We start from the raw sequence: 23,016 nt of genomic DNA, 5'->3' as shown, positions 1-23,016 counted from the left end.
TCCTAGAGCTTCACAGAAGCTCTGCTGAGGAGAAAGGGGGTAGGAGGAGGCCCTCCGCATCCTTATAGGGAAGACATGAATGGAAACGATTTCACAGCAGATGGGGGCATGGGCACGCAGAGGGTGTGTTGGTGTGGTCACTTCCCTGAAGAGGAAAGCAGGGCAAGTGGGCGTCCTGGGACCGGAAGCCAGGGCAGGTGCCCCCCTTTCATCTATGGCCCCTGAGAAAGTGGCCCTTCATCATCTCACTGGGTGGTCATGGCTTGGAGGTAAGAAAGCACCAAACAGGAATTTCTGTCTTTGTCTACTCTTCTGACTCTAAAAGCTGCTTTGCTCTTGTGGCATGTGGGCTGTATAAACAGCTTGAATCTCAAGCCACTACCTGTGTCTTTCTGGGATGCTTGTCCACACCCAGGCCTCAAAGTCTGAGGAACCGTCAGTGGGTTCCAGACAGTTGGCCGGGCCCAAGGACTTCACGGGGGGAGGCATCAGGACCCTCTGCTAAGCCCGTGTTTGTGCCTCAGCTGGGTGCCAGCCAGGGTTGCGGTTCTCACACCGCCAGGGAACAACATTCCATCTATACAATGAAACAAATGAAAACTTGTTCAACAGCTGAAAGGTGCAGGCCAGCATGCAACAGGACACGACTCAGCCTTCAACAGGAAGGTGGCCTGATGCCGGCTACAGTGTGGCGGGACCCGGGAGCTGTGCTGATGGAGATAAAGGCTCATGGGACAGACAGCCTGTGATTCCCCCTAGCTGAGGACCAGAGAGTCCGACCCGCTAGACGGCGGTGCCAGGGGCCAGCGGGGCTGGGAGAGTGCGTTCAGTGGGCACAGGGTTTCCCTCTGGAGGTGAGGGCTCTGGGGGTGAACGTGCCTGCACAACAGTGAGACTCTACTTATCGCTCGCGAACGGGACACTTAAGAGTGGGTAGGACGGTAAATGTCATGTTGTGTGCTTTTTACCATAATTGAAAAAGTGCAGGTCAGCTCTCCCAGGGTCCTGTTCACCCCCTAACCCCCTGCACCCTGTCCCCCAAGACACATTTATACCCAGAAGGAGGACGCCCGCCACCTGCCACCTGGGGGTTCCCGCCACTCTCCACGCAGCATGCACGTCCCTTCCCTCCTCAGAGGGGGCAGAGGTAGTGGGTCAGACCGCTGAGTGAGCGTCACAGAGAAATGAAGTATTAAAATCTCCGCGCGGCCCCGCCCACCACAGGCAGGGCCCCGCCCACTGTGGAGCAGCCTCGGATACTGAGGCTCCGCCCCTTCGGCTCCGCCCACCACAGGCAGGGCCCCGCCCACCGTGGAGCAGCCTCCCATACTGAGGCTCCGCCCCTTCGGCTCCGCCCACCACAGGCAGGGCCCCGCCCACCGTGGAGCAGCCTCCCACAGGCTCCTCCCTCAGTGGCTCCGCCCCCCGGCTCTGTCTTACTGTGGAGCCCCGGAACACAGCTCTGCCCCCGCTGCTAGACCGGGTGGGCTGAGGGTTCCTGCCCTGGACTCAGGGTCTCCTCCTGGCACCCCCTCGGCGCCCTGGGTGAGCTGTCTGCAGACCCGAGGGTGCATCACGGGGATTCTGGACGGAGAGATTCTGCGGAAGCACAGTCACGGGTCTGTCTTCACTAGACCTGCCCCTAGATTCCCTCCCGCCAAGACGGGGGAAGCCCCCGCCTGGCCAGACACAGTGCGGAGGAGTGTCGGTTAGGGGGAAAGAGAGCGGGAAGGGTAGAGACCAGGAGAGCCGGGGCGTCTTTATGCGATTGCTGGGTCCGGGAACCTGAGTGTCAAGCCGGAGGGTAAGCAGGCGTTGGGGGTGCGCGGAGGGGCCCAGGGTCCCGCCGGGTGGGAGCGCCTCAGAGTCAGGGGCCCGGGTCCGCACCACAGGCCCCAAAGGGGCGCTGAGTGACCAGCCTGTGAGGGGTGCACGCTGCTGGGTGGCTCCCCGCGAAGGTCACTCTTGTGATTCTCGGGCAACAGTTCAGTCAGAGGCTTGGAAACAGCACGAGGAGCAGTTACATTCATGTCCTCAGGTGATGTTTCTGGTACCCGAGAGTGTGTGTGTGAGTTAAGTCGCTCAGTCGTGTCCAGCTCTTTGCCGCCCCATGGACTATAGCCTGCCAGGCCCCTCTGTCCATGGGGTTCTCCAGGCAGGGACACTGAAGTGGGTTGCCATGCCCTTCTCCAGGTACCCCAGTGCTTACATGTCATCAGAGAAGTGCAGCTTGCTCCCATCTGTGTCTGATTATGGCTTATCTGTGACCCTTACCCATAGGTCACGTAGGCAGGACTTAAAATTTTTTTAAATGTTTTTGATTGCCAGAGACTGAAGGAAGCAGGCACTTTTTGGAGGGCACTTTGGTACTTCCTATCAACACGTGAAAACTAGCATTTCCGCCTCTGGGACTGTGTCCTGAAGACGCCCTGGAACAAGGGTGCACAGGTACCAGCAGAGGGAGTTCTCTCGGGTAGCACCCCGTCTAGAGTGGAGTTTGGGGGCGCAGGCCAAGCCCTCCCGCTGGCAGGGAGGGCAGCTCTGAGCAGAGTGAGACGTTTGTCCTGCCAAGTGCCTGCTGTGGCCAGCCTGGCCGGGTGTCCGGGTGCAGGGCTGGCCCCACCCCACGCACACAGCCATGAGCACTGTGATCTGTTTCTGCCCAAAGGAAGAAGCCAGTGTGTGCTGCGGGTCGGGGGCCTCTGTGTCTTTGGATGCAAGCCTCTCTGTTCAAGGGCGCTTTCTGAAGGGAGATGCGGGGACTCCCCACCCCGCCTTGGGGAGAGTCAGGGAAAGACACTCATCTGTCTCTTTTGGCCCCTGAGTTTCTACCTGAGCAGGAACTTCTTTACAATAAAAACCAAACTTCCTAAAGAACGTTAAGGCTCATTGCCGCATCATTCCTTTTGGCTTATTCTGTGTTTGATGTGGTTTTGCAGATGGAGGTGAGGTGCCCGGGGTTTGAGGTTAGAGAGTTCATGAGACCCCGTGGGTTTATGTCATATGTGAGGTGCTGTGTCTCCCGCCTCGCTCCCAGAAAGCTGGGGGTGGCTGAGATGTGTCCGCATCAGTCATTCATCCTGATGCCTACGGGGGGCCACTTGCCTCTTCTTCTGAGTCAATGTAATTGTATATACATATATTTCAAAATTAAGCAAATAATAATCGGGGGGGGGGGGTGACTGGATTTTTTGGAGGTTTTCTGATGTATCTGATGAGGCTCCTGTAACCACGTGCCACCTTGTCCTTGAGTGGGATCTGTTGGCCATATTCAGCCAAAACGAATAATTAAACCCACAGATACTCTTGTGAGTGTGTGTGCATGTGTAAAATGACAACCTGTTTCTGTGGATCCCAATCAAAGGCATTGGGAAGCCTCTCCGTATACACTGATGTGGTGGGACGAGTGTGTGCTCTGCAAAATGGGTCTAAATTTGCTTCTTCCTTCCCCGCGCCTCGGCATGCTGTGAGCTGGTGTGGGTTCGCAAGTCCTCGCTCCCCCACGCTGGCACGCAGGGGGGCAGGTGCACTCACCTGCGGTGGGTGAGGAAGCTGCCGCTGACGTGCCCCGAGCCGTCGCAGCCGGGCGTGGGGCAGGACATGCCCTCCGTCTTGACCGACTTCCAGGAGAACTGGGAGCCGTTGAGGTAGCCGTCCTTCTGCCTCTTGGCCGCCAGCGGACACCCGGACGCGCTGCGGTGCGAGGCGTACTTGCCGGTGATGTGGCCCTGGCCATCACACCCGGGCACCGGGCACCTGGGGGCAGAGGGGGCACGTGACTGTCTCGCCCCCAGGTGCCCGGGCGCCCCGCAGCCAAGTCAAAGTAACCTAACATGAGGGAAAACCCAGCATCTTCTACTCCCGGTTCCGGTGGGATTAAAACAAAACAAAACCACTCAAAGGCACCACCTAGTGGAGACGTGAGGTAGTTCACCCTCCGGGAAACTGGTCCAGGGAAGGTCCAAGAAGCTTTCCTGGAGTAGAGCGTCCCGGCTTGGGGAGGGATGCCCACACCGCGGGAGGAAGAGAACTCGTTTGTTGGAGCAGCTGGGGTGCGGGTGCCTGTCTGAGAGGCACCGCTTTGAGACAGGGTCTCAGCCTTCGGCAGGAGATGTGCAAACTCAATGGGAAATTGACTTTGGGATTCTTTTTTAATGATTATTTTATAAACCTGTTCTCAGCTTCTCAGCTCCTATTCTTCTCAGGAGCTGGAGAACACCTATTTGTTTGGCCGTGTTTTCTAGACCACAGGATTCCCCTCCAGCCAGACAGGGGTGTGAGCAGCAGAGGTGGTTTAGTTACAAGGTACTCCAGGAGCACTTTTTTATTTTTGTAATAAATGGGAAGCTCACCAACTGGAGCTAAAGTTCAGCAACAGCCTAATCAAGCAGTGCTTCTGAAACCTCTCTGTCACGGGTTATGTGAAGCGCCGGGACTTACAGCCAAACCACAGGCACGTTTTTACTTTAATTTTTTGGTTTGTTTTCATCAAAACTTTTCTCCAAAGACACTGAGTGAGATTAAAATTTCAGGAAAGTGGCATTGGACCTATATCACAGGTTTTTGAGGCTCACTGGGAAGAGGTTCAGGGCCATTGCCTGCAGGGAGAGGGTGGGGAGCTGGCCTTGTACCCCCGATGACCTCCATCCTCCTTAGCAAGAAGCAGAGGACGGACAGCGGAATGACTTGCATAAGCGGGAGACTTAGCCGTATGCTGGGTGTTGTGGTTAATAACGTCGTACTCGCTCATGAATCTGACAGTGTATGTAAATATGCTCAGTATGTATGCAAATACACCCAGTAAATTAACTCTTTCTCCCCGTGAGTGGTAGAGGGACGTTCCTTGTAACCGGTTGTACACCCCAGATGGATGGACATTCGGCTGTCACCTCGTCTGTTACTCGGAGGGTGCTGTGCGTGGTTCTGCTCTCAAAGCTGTGACCTCGCCCTCGTCCAGCCGCTCCGAGCCTGACCTGCCCCAGCCGGCAGCCCCCAGCCCTGCCCCCGGCCCGCGCACCTGATGGGCTCCTGGTCCTCCTTGTCCTCTTTGCTCTGTGCTATCCTGATGCCGCTCTTCTTGGCTCTTGGGCAACCTGAAAGGCTAAGGAGACAGGTGACTTCAGAAGCTGGCCTGCACCTTTACCCTCAAGCTCCTTTCACCGTTGATGGTGCTTTGACCCAATTTCCTCTGGAAACTGGTGCTCCTTGGAGTGAAGACAAAGTCCCGGGGGAGGGCCCATTCGGGCGCAAGAGAACCTTGGGGGCTTCAGACACTGCAGGTCTCCCAGAAGGGCACCCAGAGCCTGGTGGGGGGAACTGGCCCCTGTGCGGTCCAGAGCCCCAGGAGAGGCGGGACTGGCTTGTGGCGGTGGGGTGTTCTCAGAACAGCGGGGCTACAGTGTGGAGACACACAGGCCCCTCTTCCTCTCTGCAGCCGTGCCTGCAGACGCATCACAGAGCCCCCGAACCTGGGAGGGGTGTGCGCCTGCCGTCCGGCCCCATTTACCTGATGTACGACTTCCTGTGGCACCTTTGGAAGACGCGGGGCAGACTGACCAAGCTGATTTTATTTAATTTTGGAATTTGGAGAACGAACAGCTCCCATTATCTAAAGGAAATTTTCCAGCTGGAATGTCTATATGATTTTTCTTTCCTGTTCAGCAGTAGCTAATACCAGGCTTTTCAGTGTGAAATTATATAGAATGACAGGGAATCTTTGTGAGGAACCAGAGAACCGGGCCCCGGGCGGTCTCTGGAGCTGCCCAGGGGGCTGGCGGCGGGGCCCGGCGGGGTCTGGGCGGGCGTGCCGCTCTGACCCTCGTCCTGACTTTGTCGGGGCTGCGTCCCCCGAGCACGCTGGTCCTCAGCCCCTCACCCCATCACTTCCGTCTCCCTAGCCGTGTCCCGCGCTTGTGCAGCTGCCTGGCTCCTCTCTGGGAAGCCGCACCTCCTGGCAGAGGTTGGTCTGAAGCCCAGACCTGCGCCCTGGGGCTGAGCGGTGTCGGCCTGTCCTGCCTGCCTCCCTCTTGTCCTGCCTTCCCTCCTCCACCCTGAACTTCAGGGGGAGGCATGGCTCTGGGCCCCCGCTGCCGAGAAGGGGCTGGGAGTGAAGAGAAACTGGAACAGAACCAAAGCAGAGCAAGTGGTGCCGCAGGGAGCTCAGTCTGGACGTGACTCTGACTCCGAGGAAAACCTGGCTCTGACACAGGGGCTGGACTGGGATCCTGGCATCACGTCCAAGGCGGGAGAGCCCACAGCCAGCTCTCCCAGGCTCTCCCAGGCTCGGCAAGTTTCTCCGAGGCTCTGCCAGGCCCAGCGAGGCCAGCCTATGGGCAGGAAGGGGCGCTGCTCTGTCTGAGTGACGGTCCTGCATGCTGGCCCTTGCCCTGAGAAGCTGTGCGTGTGGCCGTCTGCATGCAGAGCTTTGTGGCCCACGTGAGAGCCTCTGGATGGGGCCAGTGCCCCCCAGAAGGCTGCCAGTCCTGATCTGTGCTGGTACCGGGGAGCCTGGAAGGGGGCTCTCTTTCCTGCTGGTGTCTGCGCTTCCTCAGGCTGGTTCCCCCGCCTCCCCGGGCTGGGGGACACGTCCACCTCGGGGCAGGGAGGACATGGGGCTCTAGCTTGGTCTCCCCAAGCTCAGGGGACCAAGTGACGCATCTCGGCCCCGTGCTTCCCCCGTCCCCAGGGAGGGCAGGTTGTGTCCTTATTGTGAAAGAGCGGATCGAAGGTGCCTGGGAACCAGGACCAGCCCTCGCGGGCTGCAGGGGCCCTGTGCCCTGTGTTCACACCCCGAGGGTCAGAGCAGCCCTGGAGGAGAGTGCAGCGATTCATGGAAATGCTCTCGGCACAGATGGGAGGGTCCAGGGATGGGTTCCTGCAGCGCCGTCCTGGTGGACAGCCTGGAGCCTGCAGGGTGCCGCTGCCCAGGCGGGAGGGTCCCGGGGACTCAGGCTCCTGCTGCGCGTGCTCCGGGCCACAAGACTGTAGTCCTGGGTGGGGGGGGTGGTGTTGGGGAGCCTGCGGGGAGGACCTCCCAGAGACGTTGCTGTGCCGGCGCATCTGGAGACGGCCGAAAGGAGCCAGCCTGGAGCAGGGTCAGGGAAAGAAGGCGGTGCCTGGAAACAGCGCCTTTGCCGGAGAACTGAAGAAAGGGCTCTCGTGGCTGTGGTTTGAAGACTGGACACTTGGGACGTGGCCTGAGCTCCTCCGTCTGCAGAGCGAGGTCTCTCTGCCGACGTCAGAGGAGACAGAGCTTCTGATGATGGGTTGTGTTTTTTTGATAGGACATCAGAGACGGTCAATACTATTGATTACAGTAAGCTTAAGAAAGCTTCAGAAGTGCTAGAGAGACAGCAAGTCACACCACCATCCTAACTGCAACGAGAGTCACAGCCTGTGTCGGGCGGGAGGGCGGCCCTGCCTCTCCCTGAGGGAGCGTCTCAGGCCGTCCAGGGGCGGTCCGTCCACGACCAGCCGGGACATCGGCGGTGGCCTCTCAGCCAAGTCCTGCTTCCTACAGCTAAGCACTCAGAGCCTGTTTCCTCCAGCGGAGACAGACACGATCCTCCCGCTGCTCAGGGTGCTCTGAGGATGGCGGGGGGCACATTTCCTGGTTCCCGGGGCAGCGTCCAGGACACAGCCCTGGGGAGAGGTGATGTCCGAAAGCAGACGACCTGCCTCTGGTGGGGGCGTCGGGGAGCCCGAGGGTCAGTCCTCTCCTCCCTGGAGCCCAGCACCTCACCTGCCTCTGGTGGGGGCATTGGAGGGCCCGAGGGTCAGTCCTCTCCTCCCTGGAGCCCAGGGAGAGGCACGCACATCTCTTCGCGGTGTGCTTTGCGGACCTTGCATGTTTCACGAGTCGAAGGTTGCGGTCGATCTGAGTCCAACAAGTCTACAGGCTCCATTTTGCCAATAGCATCTCTCACTTCATGTCTCTGTGTCATATTTTTAAAAACTCTAGCAATATTTTAAGCTTTTCCATTATTGTTACATCTGTTGTGCTGCCCTGTGATCTTTGATACTACAAAATAACTACAGCTCGCTGAAGGCTCAGATGATGGTGAGTGTGTTCACAGCGTTCGAGTCAGTGGCCCGGATCCACCGAATCCGCCGTATCTCTGAGGTGCCTGTGCCAGGCTGGAATCTTGGCAGGGTTTAGAATAAGGCTGAGTGAGGGTCTGCTCCCTGGTAGGAATTTCCCCGAGGTTTGCAAGTAGGGAACACCACCTCATGTTCCCAGGATGTGACAGTCGCTCAGTCGTGTCCGACTCTTTGCGACCCCATAGACTATACAGTCCGTGGAATTCTCCCGGCCAAAATACTGGAGCGGGTAGCCTTTCCCTTCTTCAGGGGATCTTCCCAACCCAGGAATCGAACTCAAGTCTCCCACATTGCAGGCAGATTCTTTACCAGCTGAGCCCCCAGGGACGCCCCGAAAGGCGTGTTTCTACGTGTACTTGTGACCTCTGAGGGTCACTGGGCCTCTGTCTCTCTCTGGCGCCCAGTGTGCACAGGAGCTGTCACGCGGGCCCCTCCTCCCAGCCAAGGGCTAGAGCCCGCTCTGACTTGCACACACGGAGTGAATTTCTCCGATGAACAACGCTGTGGAACATGCCACCCCGCAGGGCTGTGTATAGCCCGCAAGTGGCTGAAAACCCAGTCAAATTTACTTCTCAGCTCTGTGGACTAGTCCTGGTACTGTTAACTCCAGCCCTAGAGAAGGGCTTCAAGTCAAGCTTTAATTACATTTTACTCACAAGTTTACACTATACTAACTAACCCTGTTCTAAAATGTAAGTGAACGCATACACATGTTTAAAATTAAATTGAATAAATTTACGTCATGCCAAACCAAAAAGAAAAAAAGTAGAAAAGCAGACAGGTGGACATGAAATGACCAGGAAAGGTTCGCTTTTAGTTTGCAGGCGTTGCTCGGTACTGGGAGCTGTGGCCTCGTGAGGGCTGAGATACAGTCTAACTTAAAATCAAGAGTAGTGCAGAGTGTGCTTGGCTTAGATATTGAACTTGAGCTTGATCTGATTTCACTTCATGTTCCCTAAAGCAGTGAGGCTGCTGTGGAGATCCCTTCTGGAGGTATTCACTCTGCTCTGCATTCATGATGCAGCAGCTGGCTCTGGGCGGCCTGGTAAACCCGGCAAGACAACCTGGCAAGACTCCTCTGGACCCTGAGGTGCGTGGCAGTGGCCCCGGGAACGTCCGGTGTGTTTGGAGACGCCCGGTCGTCAGGAATGGGGAGGGGGTGCCACGGCAACGAGTGGGTGGGCTAGCACTGCTTCCCACACCCGACGGTGCACGGGGCGGTCCCAGGGCAAAGGAGGGTCAGACCCCAAACGTCCACAGTGCCAGGCGGACAGCCCCAGACAGAGACTGAGGTGTTTCCGTCGAGCGAGTGTGAAGTCTGGCCGTCATTCGGTTCTTAGTGGGGCTTCCTAACGCCTGAGTCCCCAGATCCGCGCTGTTTAAAGGATGCTCTCAAATGGATGGGAAGTGGACACAGAAGCATGCAACTTGCAGCAGGACCCTAATGAGGAAAGAGCCTCCCCGGCGAGCTGTGTCCCTGAGCCAAGCCCAGCCAGCCAGCGGGGGGCGGCCCTGACCGGAGCCCCGGGACGTGGTCCCGGGGGCTTTGCAGCCACATGGCGTGGCCGCACCCTGCCCCCCATGGCCCAGTCTGCTGGTTTGCATCCGACGGGCCTCAGGGTGACCCCCAACTCTCCTGACTCCTCCCTCTCTGTCTCTTCTCTGTCCTTTCCCTTCAGTTTTCATGGGGGAAACTGAAGGGCTCATCCGCTGCCCAATCTATAATCTGATCTCGGAGAATGGTAGGCTGACAGCTGTGTTGCTGCCTGTTCATCTGTTACAGGCCGCTCTGCGCCCTTCGTGGGAGACTCTGTATTACAAGGGTCTCTGTTCAGACCGGCTCTTGTCCTGACCGGGCTTGTTGATCCTGAATGCACTCGACAAGGCATTCTTGCTCAGGGCCTCGGGGTCTACACCCTTCTTTGCGCAGACGTTGTATTGAAAGTCTCTGTCCCTGCGCTCCTAACACAGGGCCTGCCGTGGAACTGCTGCTGTCATGGTTTAGTTGCCAGGTCATATCTGACTCTTTGGGACCCCACGAACTGCAGCCCTCCAGGCTCCTCTGTCCATGGGATTCTCCAGGCAAGAATACTGGAGTGGGTGGCCATTTCCTTCTCCAGGGGATCTTCCTGACCCAGGGATCAAATCTGTGTCTCGGGCATTGCAGGCAGACTCTTTACCCTGGCCACCTGGGAGGCTCCTGGTATAGAACGGAGGTTCATAAACTGCTTAGGGTGTGCGAGCGGCCTGGAGTCCCCATCGTCTTGGACGATGGAATCTCCACGCTGCCCTTAGAAGTCCCTGCCTTCCGGGACAGGCGGGCCCGGATTTGTGAGGTCAAGCGTTTCTGTGTGCTCAGCTCTGCTGATCCCTGCTTATAATAACCAAACAGCTTTGTGGCTCTAATCTCAATATTTAGGAGATCAGCTCTCAGTGGGATTAGCAAGCTTGCCTCTCAGTGGCTGTTCTCAGGGAGCTTATAATATCCTGGCTCTTCTTCTCATCCTTTGTCAATTTAGAAGGGCGTGCTCCTGCATGACTTGAGAAAGGATTCCTGCAGATGGAGCTGGTGGCACCACTGCCGGGGGGACGGGGGCGTCCGAGGGGCCTGTGGGCCCGAGAGCTGGTGTTCTGAGTGAGGGTGCCACTGGCTGGGGCCAGCCTGCTTTGTGGTCGAGGGTCTCTAGACCCTCAGCTCCCCGATGGAGCCACCTGAGCATGTGTGGAGCCTGAGTTGAGAGGGCATGGCGGGGGTGGGGTCTCGAGCCCGAGGCACGTACCTGCGGTGGGAAGCGTAGTTGCCCGTGATGTGCCCGGAGCCGTCGCAGCCAGGCGTGGGGCACCTGCAATCACAGACACACACGGGGGTCACTGGAAAGCTTCAATCTCCCGAACAAGTAGCTTCCTTATGCATCTAGTTTCTGAGTCTCTTAAATGCTGAGCCTCCCTCGGTGAAGGAGGCGGGCCAGAGCTGGAGGGTCCCCGGGTGCACGGAGTAGCCCCATCCCCGTCTCCTCCGGGCTCGGCCAGACCCCGCCTCCCTCTGCGCACGGCGGCGCTCCCGGGGGCCGGAGGTCCTGGGGAAGCACCTTGGTCCCCAGATATTCAGCCTGCAGTCTCCCCACCTCCATACGCCCCACGTGCCCGCCCCGTCTCTTATTCAAGCTTGGTGGGCCAGTCACAGCTGGCGAGTTGCTGCACCTTCCACACATGATGTGAGAATTTTTACATGAACAGGCACACACACTGGCCCGAGACTGGTCTGTGTCTAAACTCAAAACCACACGTTACAGGGGCCTGGCCACGCTGACCCCTCCCAGCCCTGCCCCTGACCGACTGCGGGGCCTGGTGCAGGTACCCCCGTGCTAGGCCAGGGAGTGGGACCAGGGGTCTTTCAGACCCTCCGTGGGCACTCAGGGAGCTCTGCTTTGGCACCAAGGTCTCTTGGTCCGCAGGTCAAGTCAACTGAGATCATGAGAGGGGTCCGGACGCCTAGGGGCCCGTGCTTAAACCTTCCCGGGAGCTCCCTGCAGTCTCTCTGCCACATCAGAGCTGCGCCCGTGGCAGACGCTGTGTGTGAAGAGTTCCCTGAGTCCTGCCTCCGAGGACTGCCTTGAATCCACCATCGTGGGAACCAGCCGTCCTGCAAAGACGCTTTGGCTCCAGCTACATCAGCTGCATTTGTACCCGCCAGGAGGGTGAGAATAAAGGCCAAAAGAGGGAAACATATCTTTTCTTTTTACTAAATGTTAGCTCTCAAGAAGCAAGGATGAAATGATAACGGTGTTACTGCCCAGGAGGGACTCTTGGAGGGGGCCCTGTGCCAACATCCACACTCAGTGAGCATCTGAATCCCTGGCAGGGATACAGATCACGAATATAAAACAGTCAGTAAGTGTAAATGCTTTCTGGGTGATTTCAGCTTGCTCTCCGCTCTGAAAGACACCTGGGTATTGGCTGTTGGGCCAAGGCCAGCAAATTACTTGCTTACAGACCTTCTCAAGGTCAGTGAGCGTGTCAGGGCGTGTGTGACGGGCCCACACAGACCCGGCTGAGTCCAGGGGTGCGAATGTCATATCTTGACACTTAGATGTCCAGTCCGTTGTTGATGTTTAGGAACTGCCTAATTCTCATCTAGTCCTGGGGAAAGGAGCACAGTCACCGAACTCGAGCGTAGGGCTGGTGTGTCCTCTGAAGGACGAAAGTTTAATTTACCGCCTGCACTGCGGGGAAGGCAAACATCGAGGAGATGTCATCGACGTGTGTAAGTGGAGTCAGGGTGTAAAAACTGGAGTCGGAGGCCGAAGGATGCTGTACTTTCATCAAAAGCAACACCCGGATCAGACTGTAGACCTGACTGTCACTAGAGTAACAGCTGTGCATGAACTTCAAGTCTGATCACAAGACTATTCGATCAATAATGTGAGTGACTGAATTTAACTAGCTGATTTCCCAAATGGCACCTCATGTGGAGAGACCTCCCCAACCCCAGAGGGAGGACATTTTGAAGCAGTAAAAATCATCCTAAGAAAAGCAGCTCTCCATGCACGGCTCTGTTTTGAAAACGTATCAAGAAACAGGAACGTCTCCTGCCAGCCAATCATGTACACGTGGCCTTGCTTTGTGGGCAAAGAAACCCTTCAACTCTTCCTAAGCTCAGTGTAAATTCATTTAAAATATACTCAGTTAAGCACAAGTAGAAATTTTTAATGACTGTTTCTGGTAGAGGCAGAGGAGGTTGACACACGCTGCTCCAGTTTAATCGAGGCGTCACAAGCAAGACTGCAAGCGAAAACGAGATCTTTACAAATTATAAAAAAGAGGAGTTTGGAGTCGTTTTTGTGCATTTAAACCATTTATGAAAGTGTCATTTGAAAAAAAAGATGTATTTAAAACACGCTTTGTCACCATGAAAGCAAAGAAAATGTTGACTTGGGTCATTTTCAGAGCTGTCACAGTGTCAAAAAAGAAAAAAACATTTCCGGAAAGCGGCCTGGCTTTCTGGAAAGGTTTGTTGTTTTATTTTCAGGGTTTCAAGTTAGGTAGATGAGATCCAGTACCTGGCCTGCTGCTGTGGGCTGTGCGAATGTGGAGAAGCTAAGCCCTCCGCGGTCACACCCTCACCGGGGGAAGAAGACGGGCCGGTGGGGGCTGCGAATTCACACTCACGGTCACCCACCCCAGAAACAGCCCGCCCTGGTTCTCCGCAGGGCGGTGGTTTGCCGTTTTCTTCTTTAGGGAGAGCTTCTGAGCTGCAGGAGGCAGTCCGGGGTGGGGACTCATTATTCTTTCTCTAACAGCGCTGCGGAGCTCATTTTTGTGTTACTGCTCAAGACTTTAAGGTTTTTACAAACTCTGAGATTCGCATACAGATTTCCTCGCTTTAATACATCCCAGCGTTTAAAAATACACTGTTTTCTGAAGTTGGTGAATGGGTAAGCGGCCATTCGTGTAACAAAAGGCGTCTCTGCTTTTCAGCGGATCAGCTCCGGTGGCAGCAGCTCAGGCTGCTGCACGATCAACGCACAGAAGCTCGATGGGCTTCTGCCGCCGGGAGGGGCGCGTTTCCTCCGCGAAGGGAGGCCGTGTGGGACCACCCACACCCCGAGGATGGAATCGGCGGGCTGCTTGTGCCGCACAGCTTGGCTTTGGAAACGGCAGCAGAGCGCGACTGGGTTTCCATGGAAACTCCCCGCAAGGCTGGTGCTCCGGCACCTGGGTGAGGCCACCCCAGCCAGAGGTCCTCCCTGCGTCCGGCCAGTTGTCACCGACGCTCCACCAGGTCTGTTTTACAGGCCTGTGGTTAGAGCTGTAAGTTTCTGATAAATAAAATACTAGCTTCTTCATTTTTTTCTCTCCAGTCCAAAGGTACCCTGGGTAAACCACTCTGAGGCAGGAGATACGAACGCATAATCCTACAATCTCTGTTCCCAACGGAAACATTCGTGATCCTCTGCCTTATCTGTGATCTTGAATTGCCTTGGGATTTAATCCACATCAAGAGAAAGTAATTCGGGGTAGTTCATATTATTATCTGGCTGAAGAAATTGGTCCTGTGTAGACATTTAAGAAGGTATATGGAAAAATCATAATAAAATCTTTCAACCACGTTTATGTTTTGCAAAATTCAGGCAAAAGTCTTAAGAAAAAAATCAGGACCACTCACAAACTCCTGGATTTCCTGGAACTAGCCTATCTCAGTAGGGACAGAAGAGGTTTCTGTGGCTTTTGTGAATCTAAGGCGTAAGGCCTGAGTACTCTGACTTCCTCTCGACCATCCGGCCCCAGAAGGGCCACTGCAGCTCACGCCTCCCTGGGTCGGTAGTCCCACCAGCACAGGAGAGGTCCTCTCCACGCGTCACGGCCTGTATCAGGAGAATCCTCTGATCCGCACATCACAAACGGGGCAGAGGCAGCCTCCTCACCTTGCCTCTGATTCATCCTCTGCAGACATGTCACCCCTTGCTGTGACTTTCCTCCTGGGACCCTGACGCAGGGTGTAGCAGGAAAAGAAGTGGTTTAATCTGTTGACTGAAGCTGTGCTGTGTCACTTAATTACTCCGATGGACATCTTTAAAGCATCTCCTCTTGTCCCGTCATCCTCTCTCTTTTGTATTTGTTGTTGTTTATCCTCTCTCTCTTCTGTAAAGAAATTCGAGGGCTTGATAAGTAGTTCTGTTGAGTGAGACATTTAAAGTAGGGCATCTTCTCCGCGACAGGAGGGCCCCGTCAGTGACGGGCCCTGAGTCTGTGCAGCCGCCCACCCTGGGCTCAGGCAGGGAGCTGTCTCATCGGCCCCTCGACAGGGGCAGCGGATGGCCAGGCAGGCGTCCAGCGCAGCCTCAGATGCCTGTTCTCAGGGATCAAGGCCACCGGAAGTGATGCGGGTGAGGACCCAGAGCCAGCCAGTCTCTCTGCAGCCCCTGAGCGAGGGAGGCGCCCTCGCTGGCGGGAGGCAGGAGCCACGCAGGGCCGTGTGGCCAGTCCGCCCAGCGTCTGCTGCGCCACCTCCCCAGGGCCGGTCCGCAGGGACAGCGTCCTCAGGATACTCAGGTCTCTCATCTTGATAAAACCGGTTACTTAGTTTTAAAAATCTTATAAGTAAAGGCGAAAGCCCTGCCGGCAGCTCTGACCTGTCCTTGGGCCTCACCTCGCCTGTGAGCCACCCTGTGAGGTCAGACTGCAGACAGGCCTCGGCTCTGACAGCAGCAGCAAAGCAGGCAGAGAGACGCTCACTGGACCCATGGGATGACAGCGTCAAAGTTAGACTCAGGTTCCAGGAGATTTTTGAAGAATTTCGTGGCGTGCTTCTGTAACAGCCCTTTTTATTTAAAAAAAAAAAATTATCTATTTATTTTAATTGGAGGCTAATTACTTTACAGTATTGTGGTGGTTTTTGCCATCCATTGACATGAGTCAGCCATGGGTGTACATGTGTCCCCCGTCATAAAAGCCCCTGTTTGTCCCTTGCTTTCACACCCATCCTACCAGGGGCATTTGTTAAGTAAAACACAAAATACTCTCAGTTTTAAATGAAATCACGAAAATGCAAAATTAGGCCTCATCTATAAGAGTAAACTGTAATTGGAATGATTGATGTCAACTCTATAAAAGATCTGTCCCATTTATATGAAAAGTTCAATTCAAAAACATTTATGTGAAAACTCAAAAACATTTTTTTTTTACTTAAAGAGATGTGGTTCTAAAAATGTGTATCTTTATTTTGAATTTTTTGGCATATAAATGGGAAACAATAAAGAAATGCAGAGGAGTGCAAAATAAAGGTGTTTTAAAACAGACAGCTGACATAGACTGACTTTGAAATCTTCTCCCCAAACAGAAAGAAACCAGGTCACTTAAAAGCAACAGCCATCTCTTCTCCCCAGTTTCCTGGGTTTATCTCCTGAAACGGGCGGAAAGCAAGGATCTTCTGAGTCCTTTGTAGTTTGCGTGACAGCCAGTCATTTTCTCTTCTTTTGAATTTGGTATGGAGGAGACAAGTTTTGACCTTTCTCCGCCCAGGCCCCGCCTGGCCCGTCTCACTGGGAACCGTCCCACCTTCCCACCCGACCTGGGCCCGCCCGGACACCCCGTCTCACCTCGTCCTTCTTCTTGCCTCCTGTTAAAAGACACAGGAGCACTGCAGACACAAGCCCTGATGCCAAGGCAACTTCCTGGGCGGGGGGCTCGGCGAGGTCGGGTCCCGGCCCCTGTAATGCCACCTGCACGGCCCCTGCTGGCCTGCAGAAGGGGCGAGTGGGTGCCCTTCCCTCCCAGGCCTGGCGGAGGCGTCTGCAGACTGGCCTTCCGCCTGCGCCTGTCCACAGGACGCACCCCAGCGTTCCCCATCCCCAGTTCTCCGCCCTTCCCAAGTCACGAGAGGACCTTTATCCTGCACACTTGACCTTCTGGCATCCTGAATGTCTACACATGTCGAGCCCTGGTGTTAGCAGACTTTGGGAGAAAGCCTTGCTTTCATACATGACATGTGAACCAAAACCACTTTTTTCTTTTGCTTCCAAGCACTTTTCTTTTTAGATTACACTCAGACACAAACAAATCAATGAAAAAGAATCATAAAATGTAGTACCCTTCACACGATTTTCCAAAAACATTCATTTTGATGATTCAAATAGCGTTTTGGAATGGGTTAGACCTCAGGTTACTAAGAGCAAAGTGTGGTCTTGAAGATCAAATTTAAAGCTGTGGCTACAGGGGCCCCCAGGCTGCTGACTGCCCACAGCCCAGTGTGGTCAGGGGGCAGCAGGTGGGCACGGGTGGTGGCCTGTGGGGCAGGTTTCGCCAGAGCTGTGATGCCCAGTGACGCACTGACCACAGCAGAGCTGCAGTCTGCAAAGCCCAGCTGGGTGGCATGCATACCCTGCCACCCGTTGGTAAACGGCGTGTCCTCATGGGTTTAAATTCTGACTTAGAGGCCCACACGCCTGCATCAGCCTGGGGTCACCTCTAACGAGTGTTTTGAGACCCCCCGCTGCTCATCCCCCACTCAGGCCCTGGATGTCCTTCGAGGGTGGGCGCTGCCCAGGTCTTGGCTGTCACCACTGGGCGTAAGGGCCCTGGACGGAGCTGGGCCGGGCCTGGCCCTCTCCTGGGCCCATCCCTGGGGGACACTCGGGGTGCATCTGGTGGTCTGGGGAGCGTGGGGGTGGGCAGGGCCTGCGACGGCAGTCCCACGGTTCATGCTGCATGCTCTCCGGCATCCTCCGATCATGCATCTCTGCTCTCAGGCCTCCCCGTCGGGCCGGGCGCTGGCTCGGACCCCAGGCGCCGCTCTGAGCCGCTGCCCGCTGCCCAGCGCCCCAGGTGATCACGGACAGGCTCCTGTCCAGGGTGGCCGACCTACCTAGCAGTGCTGGCGTCCCTCTCAATAACGGGGCGTGTCCTTGGGGCACTGCTGCGGGAGCACATGCACGTCCAGCAGCAGGGGAGCGGCTAGGCCGGAGCTGCGGCAGCCGCGGTCAGAATTGGAATTGGACGCGGAGGACCCATGCAAAAAAGAACATACAGAAAGGTGACTGTTGGAGAAACCGCCGCTGACCCCAGCCAGCCGTCCCCGCGTCCTGGGGCCGCCGCGCTCGCTGTGCCTGTGACGGGCATGCTGGGCCTGGGGGCTGGACGCCGGCAGGGCCGCCCAGGGGTACTCACCTTCCGCGGTTGCACGGAGCGCTAGGGCGGCCGCACCACTTACACGGGGTGGAAGACGGGCGTTAGGGACTCGAGTGCCCACTGGGAGGGGACCCTCACCGACCACGGAGCAGGAGGGGGATGGAGGGGGGTGCCCTTTGCTGCCCTCATAGCGTCCCACCCACGTCCCTGCCTCTCAGGTGAGGCAGCATCTGTGACCACATCCAGCTGGCCTTTAGTGGTAAGAAGTGGACCCTGGGCTGGTGAACGGATGGTGGGCAAAGGTCATCGACTAGGAGGGGGCAGGGAGGGGGCTGCCAGCTCATCCAGGCCCGTCTTCTCAACACCAAGAGTCAGTGGGGTTGCACTCGGGGAGGAGGCTGAGGGTCACCATGCCAGGGACACTCCAGGCAGGCATGCACGGGCCATGCCCACCCCCCGAACCCACGGGCACCCGAGGCGCAGTGCCGCCTGCCGGGTGGACACAGGCTTTGGTGCAGACGTGCCATGGGGCCAGCTGGCTGTGGCTGCTGCAGGAGCACATGCACGCCCAGCAACAGGGGAGTGGCTAGGATGGCAGGGACTGGCAGAGCCAGCTCCATTGCTCTGTCCATGGCAGTGCAGAGTCCCTCTCGAGGCAGCGGAGGACAGAGGTTACATCATTTAAAAGCAAGTCCACTTCCTAAACTGCTGACCACAGCAAGCCTTTGGGAGGAAGTTTGCCCAGGGCAGAGGAAAGAACAGTCTAGGACCAGGAGCGAGGGGCACTGGGACCAGTCACACCGTCCCTTTCCGCTGGAATCCTGTGCCTCCTGTTTACGTTCCTGCTCCTGCTGTTTCTCTTATTTTTCATACTTGTCATACTTGTGGATCTTTCATTTTTTGAAGCCCCCGTCTTTTCTCAGAGAAAGTGTCTTTTATTCTAAACAGGAGAAAATTAAAAAGATTTCTTTGTCCATCTTATACCTGAGTAATCCTGGGGTTCTCTGCAAACTCTCATGTTTCATGTCTTTTCTCTTCCTGTCCATCCCCACCCCTCTGCCCCACGCCTAGCCTCCTGCTCGAGCCTCTTGTTCACAAATGTCTGGGTTTTGAACACTTTCCAGGTTGGTTTCTCACCTTAGTCTCTGGCATGTCCTCCTTTCCTCTATGGAATCTGCCTTTTCCCTGTCTCATGTCTTTCTTTTGTCAAGTTTTCAATGGTTTCATAGATGCTGAGTTTTGCAGAAGTTTTTAGAAATAGATTCATCAGATATCCTTGTCTAAAGCCAAGAAGGTGAATCCAAACAGGTGAGCTCCGTGTTTAGGGTCACACGGGCGGCACGCTGCTGAGAGCAGAGCAGAAGCCTCTCCTGTGGTGCTTCTTTCGCTCCACTAGACTCTGTAAACGTCCTCTTCTCACCAACAGTTCCGAGCCTACGGCCCTGTTGTGTGGTCTAGCCCTCGTTTGGGGGAAGTTCAAAGACACAGAAGGTGGTTTGTTCTTGTCTGCGATCTACTGACCCTCGTGGCCCTCTGGGTGTCTCACAAGTGGGAGAGAATAGAAACCCATTTCTGTGATTCCTGCATGGAGGGCATGGCCCCGAGCAGGGTCCAAAAGTCACCGATGGTCCTGATTTCCCTCCGATTATGGGAGGGGCGAGGGCACAGAGGGGCATCAGAACGTGAACCACCTGCGTGGTCCAGATGTGGCAACCCGGAGAGCAGGTCTGGACTCGGAAAGGTTCCTTCCACTGAGGAAGAGCCTGGAATCGCCAGAAGGTGCCCAGGAAGGTCAAGGAGAGGCCTGACCCAGCGGGGACGACAGGCAGGGAAGAGGCAGGGAGAAGGCAGAGAAGGGAGGAGATACGAGAGCAGGTACCAAGGACCTGGCTCCTGGACACGCCTGCATCAGCCTGGCGCCAGCGCAGGGGGCCGGGTCGGGGGCGCTGGGCACAGGGTGGACCTGGTCCCCTCTGTGACTGTGGCAGGTCCCTGGTGGGCTGAAGTGGAGACTGCCTGCCGTGGGGCCCCTTGGAGCCTCAGCTGGAGGTCACTGACCCTGGGGAGCGCACTGTTTGCAGGGAGAGCACAGGGACATCCTTCACCTCTCCAGGGCCACGGAGCCCACGAGCAGGCGTCCTCGCTGGGACCCTTGCAGAGAAGCAAGGCCTCCCCCAGGTGGACATGTCTAAAGGGCAATTTGGGAGAAGCACTCGGAGTGAAGCAAGAGAAAGGGGCTAAGGAAGAAAGAGAAGTGGAATGAGATGAGCCGACGGGTGAGGAGGCCAGGAGTGAATGTTCACCATGAGGAGTGACGCCCCCACAGTCACCCTCGAGACCCGATGCCCCACAGTGACCCCCGAGACCTGACGCCCCACAGTGACCCCCGGGACCTGATGCCCCCACAGTGACCCCCGAGACCTGACGCCCCACAGTCACCCCTGAGACTTGATGCCCCACAGTTACCCTGAGAACCGACGCCCCCACATTCACCCCCGACACCCGATGCCCCAGAGTCACCCCCGAGACCTGATACACCACAGTCACCCCGAGACCGAATGCCCCACAGTCATCCCCGAGATCTGATGCCCCCAGTCACCCCCGAGACCTGATGCCCCCACAGTCACCCCTGAGATCTGACGCCTCCAGTCACCCCTGAGACCCGATGCCCCCACAGTCACCCCCGAGACCCAATGCCCGCACAGTCACCCCCAAGACCCGAGGCCCCACAGTCACCCCCGAGACCCGAGGCCCCACAGTCACCCCTGAGACCTGAGGCCCCACAGGTTGCTGCCTGCAAGTCCAGGCTGTGGGGCAGCCGTGTACCACCCCCTCTCCCACACCCTGAGGCCCTGGGCTGCTCTGCCTCCCGGAGGGAGCGTCCTGTGTGCTCCATGGGTGGAGACGACTTGAGGCCTGGAGCCAGGTCACTCGGGAAAAGGACAAAGCATTTGGAAGCACTGAGCTCGGGAAAGACTCAGGGAAACAGCGCTGCCTTGGACCCGAGACTCTCCTGAGGAGGATGGGGCTCTGGTCCCAAACTTTCAGGAAGAGCTTTCTCGGGGACCCCCAATGGAGGAAAGCGCAGGTGCTCACGGGGACGGGGTGACTGTGGGGAACAGAGGGCAACGTGGGTGGATGGGGCCAGGCCTGCCCGTGACCTCCTGGAGGCCCAGGGCTAATGCCCCAGGCTTCATCCTCGGCCTGGGATGGCCCAGAGGGGCACCAAGTGTCCACCCCTTGGAGGGACTGGGAGCCCTCTGCAGGGCCTTTCAGGAGGCCCAGCCTGTCTCCAGGTGATGGCACATTCAGGGGAGGCCTTCTGCAGGCCCCTGGGGAGAGAAGGCAGGTCCAGGCCTCCCGGAGCCCCTGCCGGCAGCCCCCTGTCCCCACCTGGGTCACCCACACCACCCCCTCTGTTTACTTGAGCCACAGTCTCACCCCCATGGGGGCCTCTGCTTCCCAAAAACTCCCCCCCAGGTCCTGTTTCCCTTCCAGAACCGGGCATCACAGGGCCCAAGCCCCCGTGGTCTCTCCCTCCCATGGGTCTTCCCGGCCACCCAGGCCAAGAGCTGCTCGCTCCTCTCCATGGATGCCCTCAGCCCATTGGGCAGAGCAGGGCGCTGTCCTCTGTGCCTGAGTGTCTTGCCGGTCTCAGGGCCCAGAAGCCAGCCCCTGTCTGCCTGGCCCCCCGTCCCAGAGCAGATGGAGGAGGGGCTTCTCCCTCCAAGCTTGGGCTTTGGCAGCCAGTGCTCACAGAGCTTGTGCTTCTCCGTTTTCTGCTCAGCAAGCTAGGTGCCAGGTGACCCAAAGCCGGTGAGGACGCCTCGGTGGGTGGTGTGTGCTCTCGAGGGGCCTGTCCTCGGGGCCCTTCCTGGTCTCAGGGGGTCTCAGTGCCTGGGGGACGGTCCATCTGTGTCCCGGGAAGTGATCTGGTCTTCCACCCAAGTGCTGGCTTTCCTCCCAGCTGGAGCTGGCAAGCTGCCGTTTCCTGTCCTTGGTCAGTGGGCCAGCATTGCTCCTCTGCCCTGGGTACTTCTGTGGGTGGCAGGGCTAAGGATGCTTTCTGGGTGGGTGTCAGCCTGCTGACCAGCGGGGCTGCGCATGGACTAAGTCGTAGGTCCTGAGCATCTGCATGTGTGAAGCTGGGTGTGATCACAGGGACTCTGTGATCATAGGGATGAAGTGAGCCTGGCAACCGGCCCTCCTAAGCCTCCCCACCCCAAGACCCAACTCTGAGACAGAGGACACCAGGCCTCCCTGTCCTTCACCAACTCCCGGAGCTTGCTCAAACTCATGATCATTGAGTCAATGACACCATCCAACCACCTGGTCCTCTGTCGTCCCCTTCTCCCCGTCTTCAATCTTTCCCAGCATCAGGGTCTTTTCCAGTGAGTTGGCACTTCGCATCAGGTGGCCAAAGGATTAGAGCTTCAGCTTCAGCATCAGTCCTTCCAATGGATATTCAGGGTTGCCTTCCTTTAGGATGGACTGGTTGGTTTTCCTTGCTGTCCAAGGGACTCTCAAGAGAGCCCAGCACCACAGTTCAAAAGCATTGGCAACCCACTTCAGTATTCTTGCCTTGAGAATCCCATGAACGGTATGAAAATGCAGAATATGACTTAGCTATTTTTTTTTCTCTCCAGATGGGCCGGTTCGCGGAGATCCTGAATCTCAGGGAGCCTGTTGACTTTCCCCCTAGCACAGAGGACGGGCCTGGAGCCCAGTTAGGCTTCTGTGCAGGGTGCTTCCTAAGAATGGCCACTGTCCCTGGCCACCCAGCATCCCAGGCCATCCGAGAGCGAGCGCCAGTGACCATAAAGGCCTCTGAGCAGCAGTGGGCTAACTGCTCACCCACACTCTCCAGCAGCCCTGGGTGCTGGGTTCTACTCTCTTTGGCTGATCTCGCAGACAAAGCAGGCACAGAGGTGCCCAAGATGTGCCCCCAGCCGGCTCAGAGGCCACTGCCTGCTGGGGGGCCAGTGGGTTTAACCTGGGCAGGCTGATGGACAGTGGGCAGTGGCCCTGGAGAGGCACCATGACAGCCACCGACAGGCGTTGGCTCTGGACGCTCCTCTGCCTGGCTCATGACAATCCCAGCACTGCAGAGCGTCCTGTGTCCTCCTGTCATGAAGTCTGGCTCAGATGCTTCTGGTCCTCTGTGGGGACTGTGGTCCTTGTCCTGGGCTGTGACATTCTGCCCACGGAGGGTCCCAGGTGGTGCCTGGGTGTCCTGGGAGCGGACCTCAGGTGGCAGGGGCTCTGTGGATTGTTCAGCTCCACCCAGGA

At 56.9% G+C, this 23,016-nt stretch overlaps 1 protein-coding gene across 22 annotated transcripts in view; it reads right to left on the bottom strand.

The window, feature by feature from the left end:
* Window positions 1-23,016, bottom strand: part of MYT1L (myelin transcription factor 1 like) — a 398,154-nt gene that overhangs the window by 26,483 nt on the left and 348,655 nt on the right. For all 22 annotated transcript variants that reach the window (XM_070795423.1, XM_070795424.1, XM_070795422.1 and 19 more), the window contains 3 exons: window positions 10,881-10,943; window positions 5,018-5,101; window positions 3,535-3,756 (listed from right to left, as the gene is read on the bottom strand). In XM_070795423.1, coding sequence (XP_070651524.1) covers window positions 3,535-3,756; window positions 5,018-5,101; window positions 10,881-10,943 — 369 coding nt within the window. The remainder of the gene's footprint in view (window positions 1-3,534; window positions 3,757-5,017; window positions 5,102-10,880; window positions 10,944-23,016) is intronic.

The sequence above is a fragment of the Bos indicus genome, chromosome 8, assembly GCF_029378745.1.
Source record: "Bos indicus isolate NIAB-ARS_2022 breed Sahiwal x Tharparkar chromosome 8, NIAB-ARS_B.indTharparkar_mat_pri_1.0, whole genome shotgun sequence".
NCBI lineage: Eukaryota > Metazoa > Chordata > Mammalia > Artiodactyla > Bovidae > Bos > Bos indicus.
Note: the sequence above shows the minus strand (reverse complement) of the source record. Positions and strands in the feature narration are given on the sequence as shown.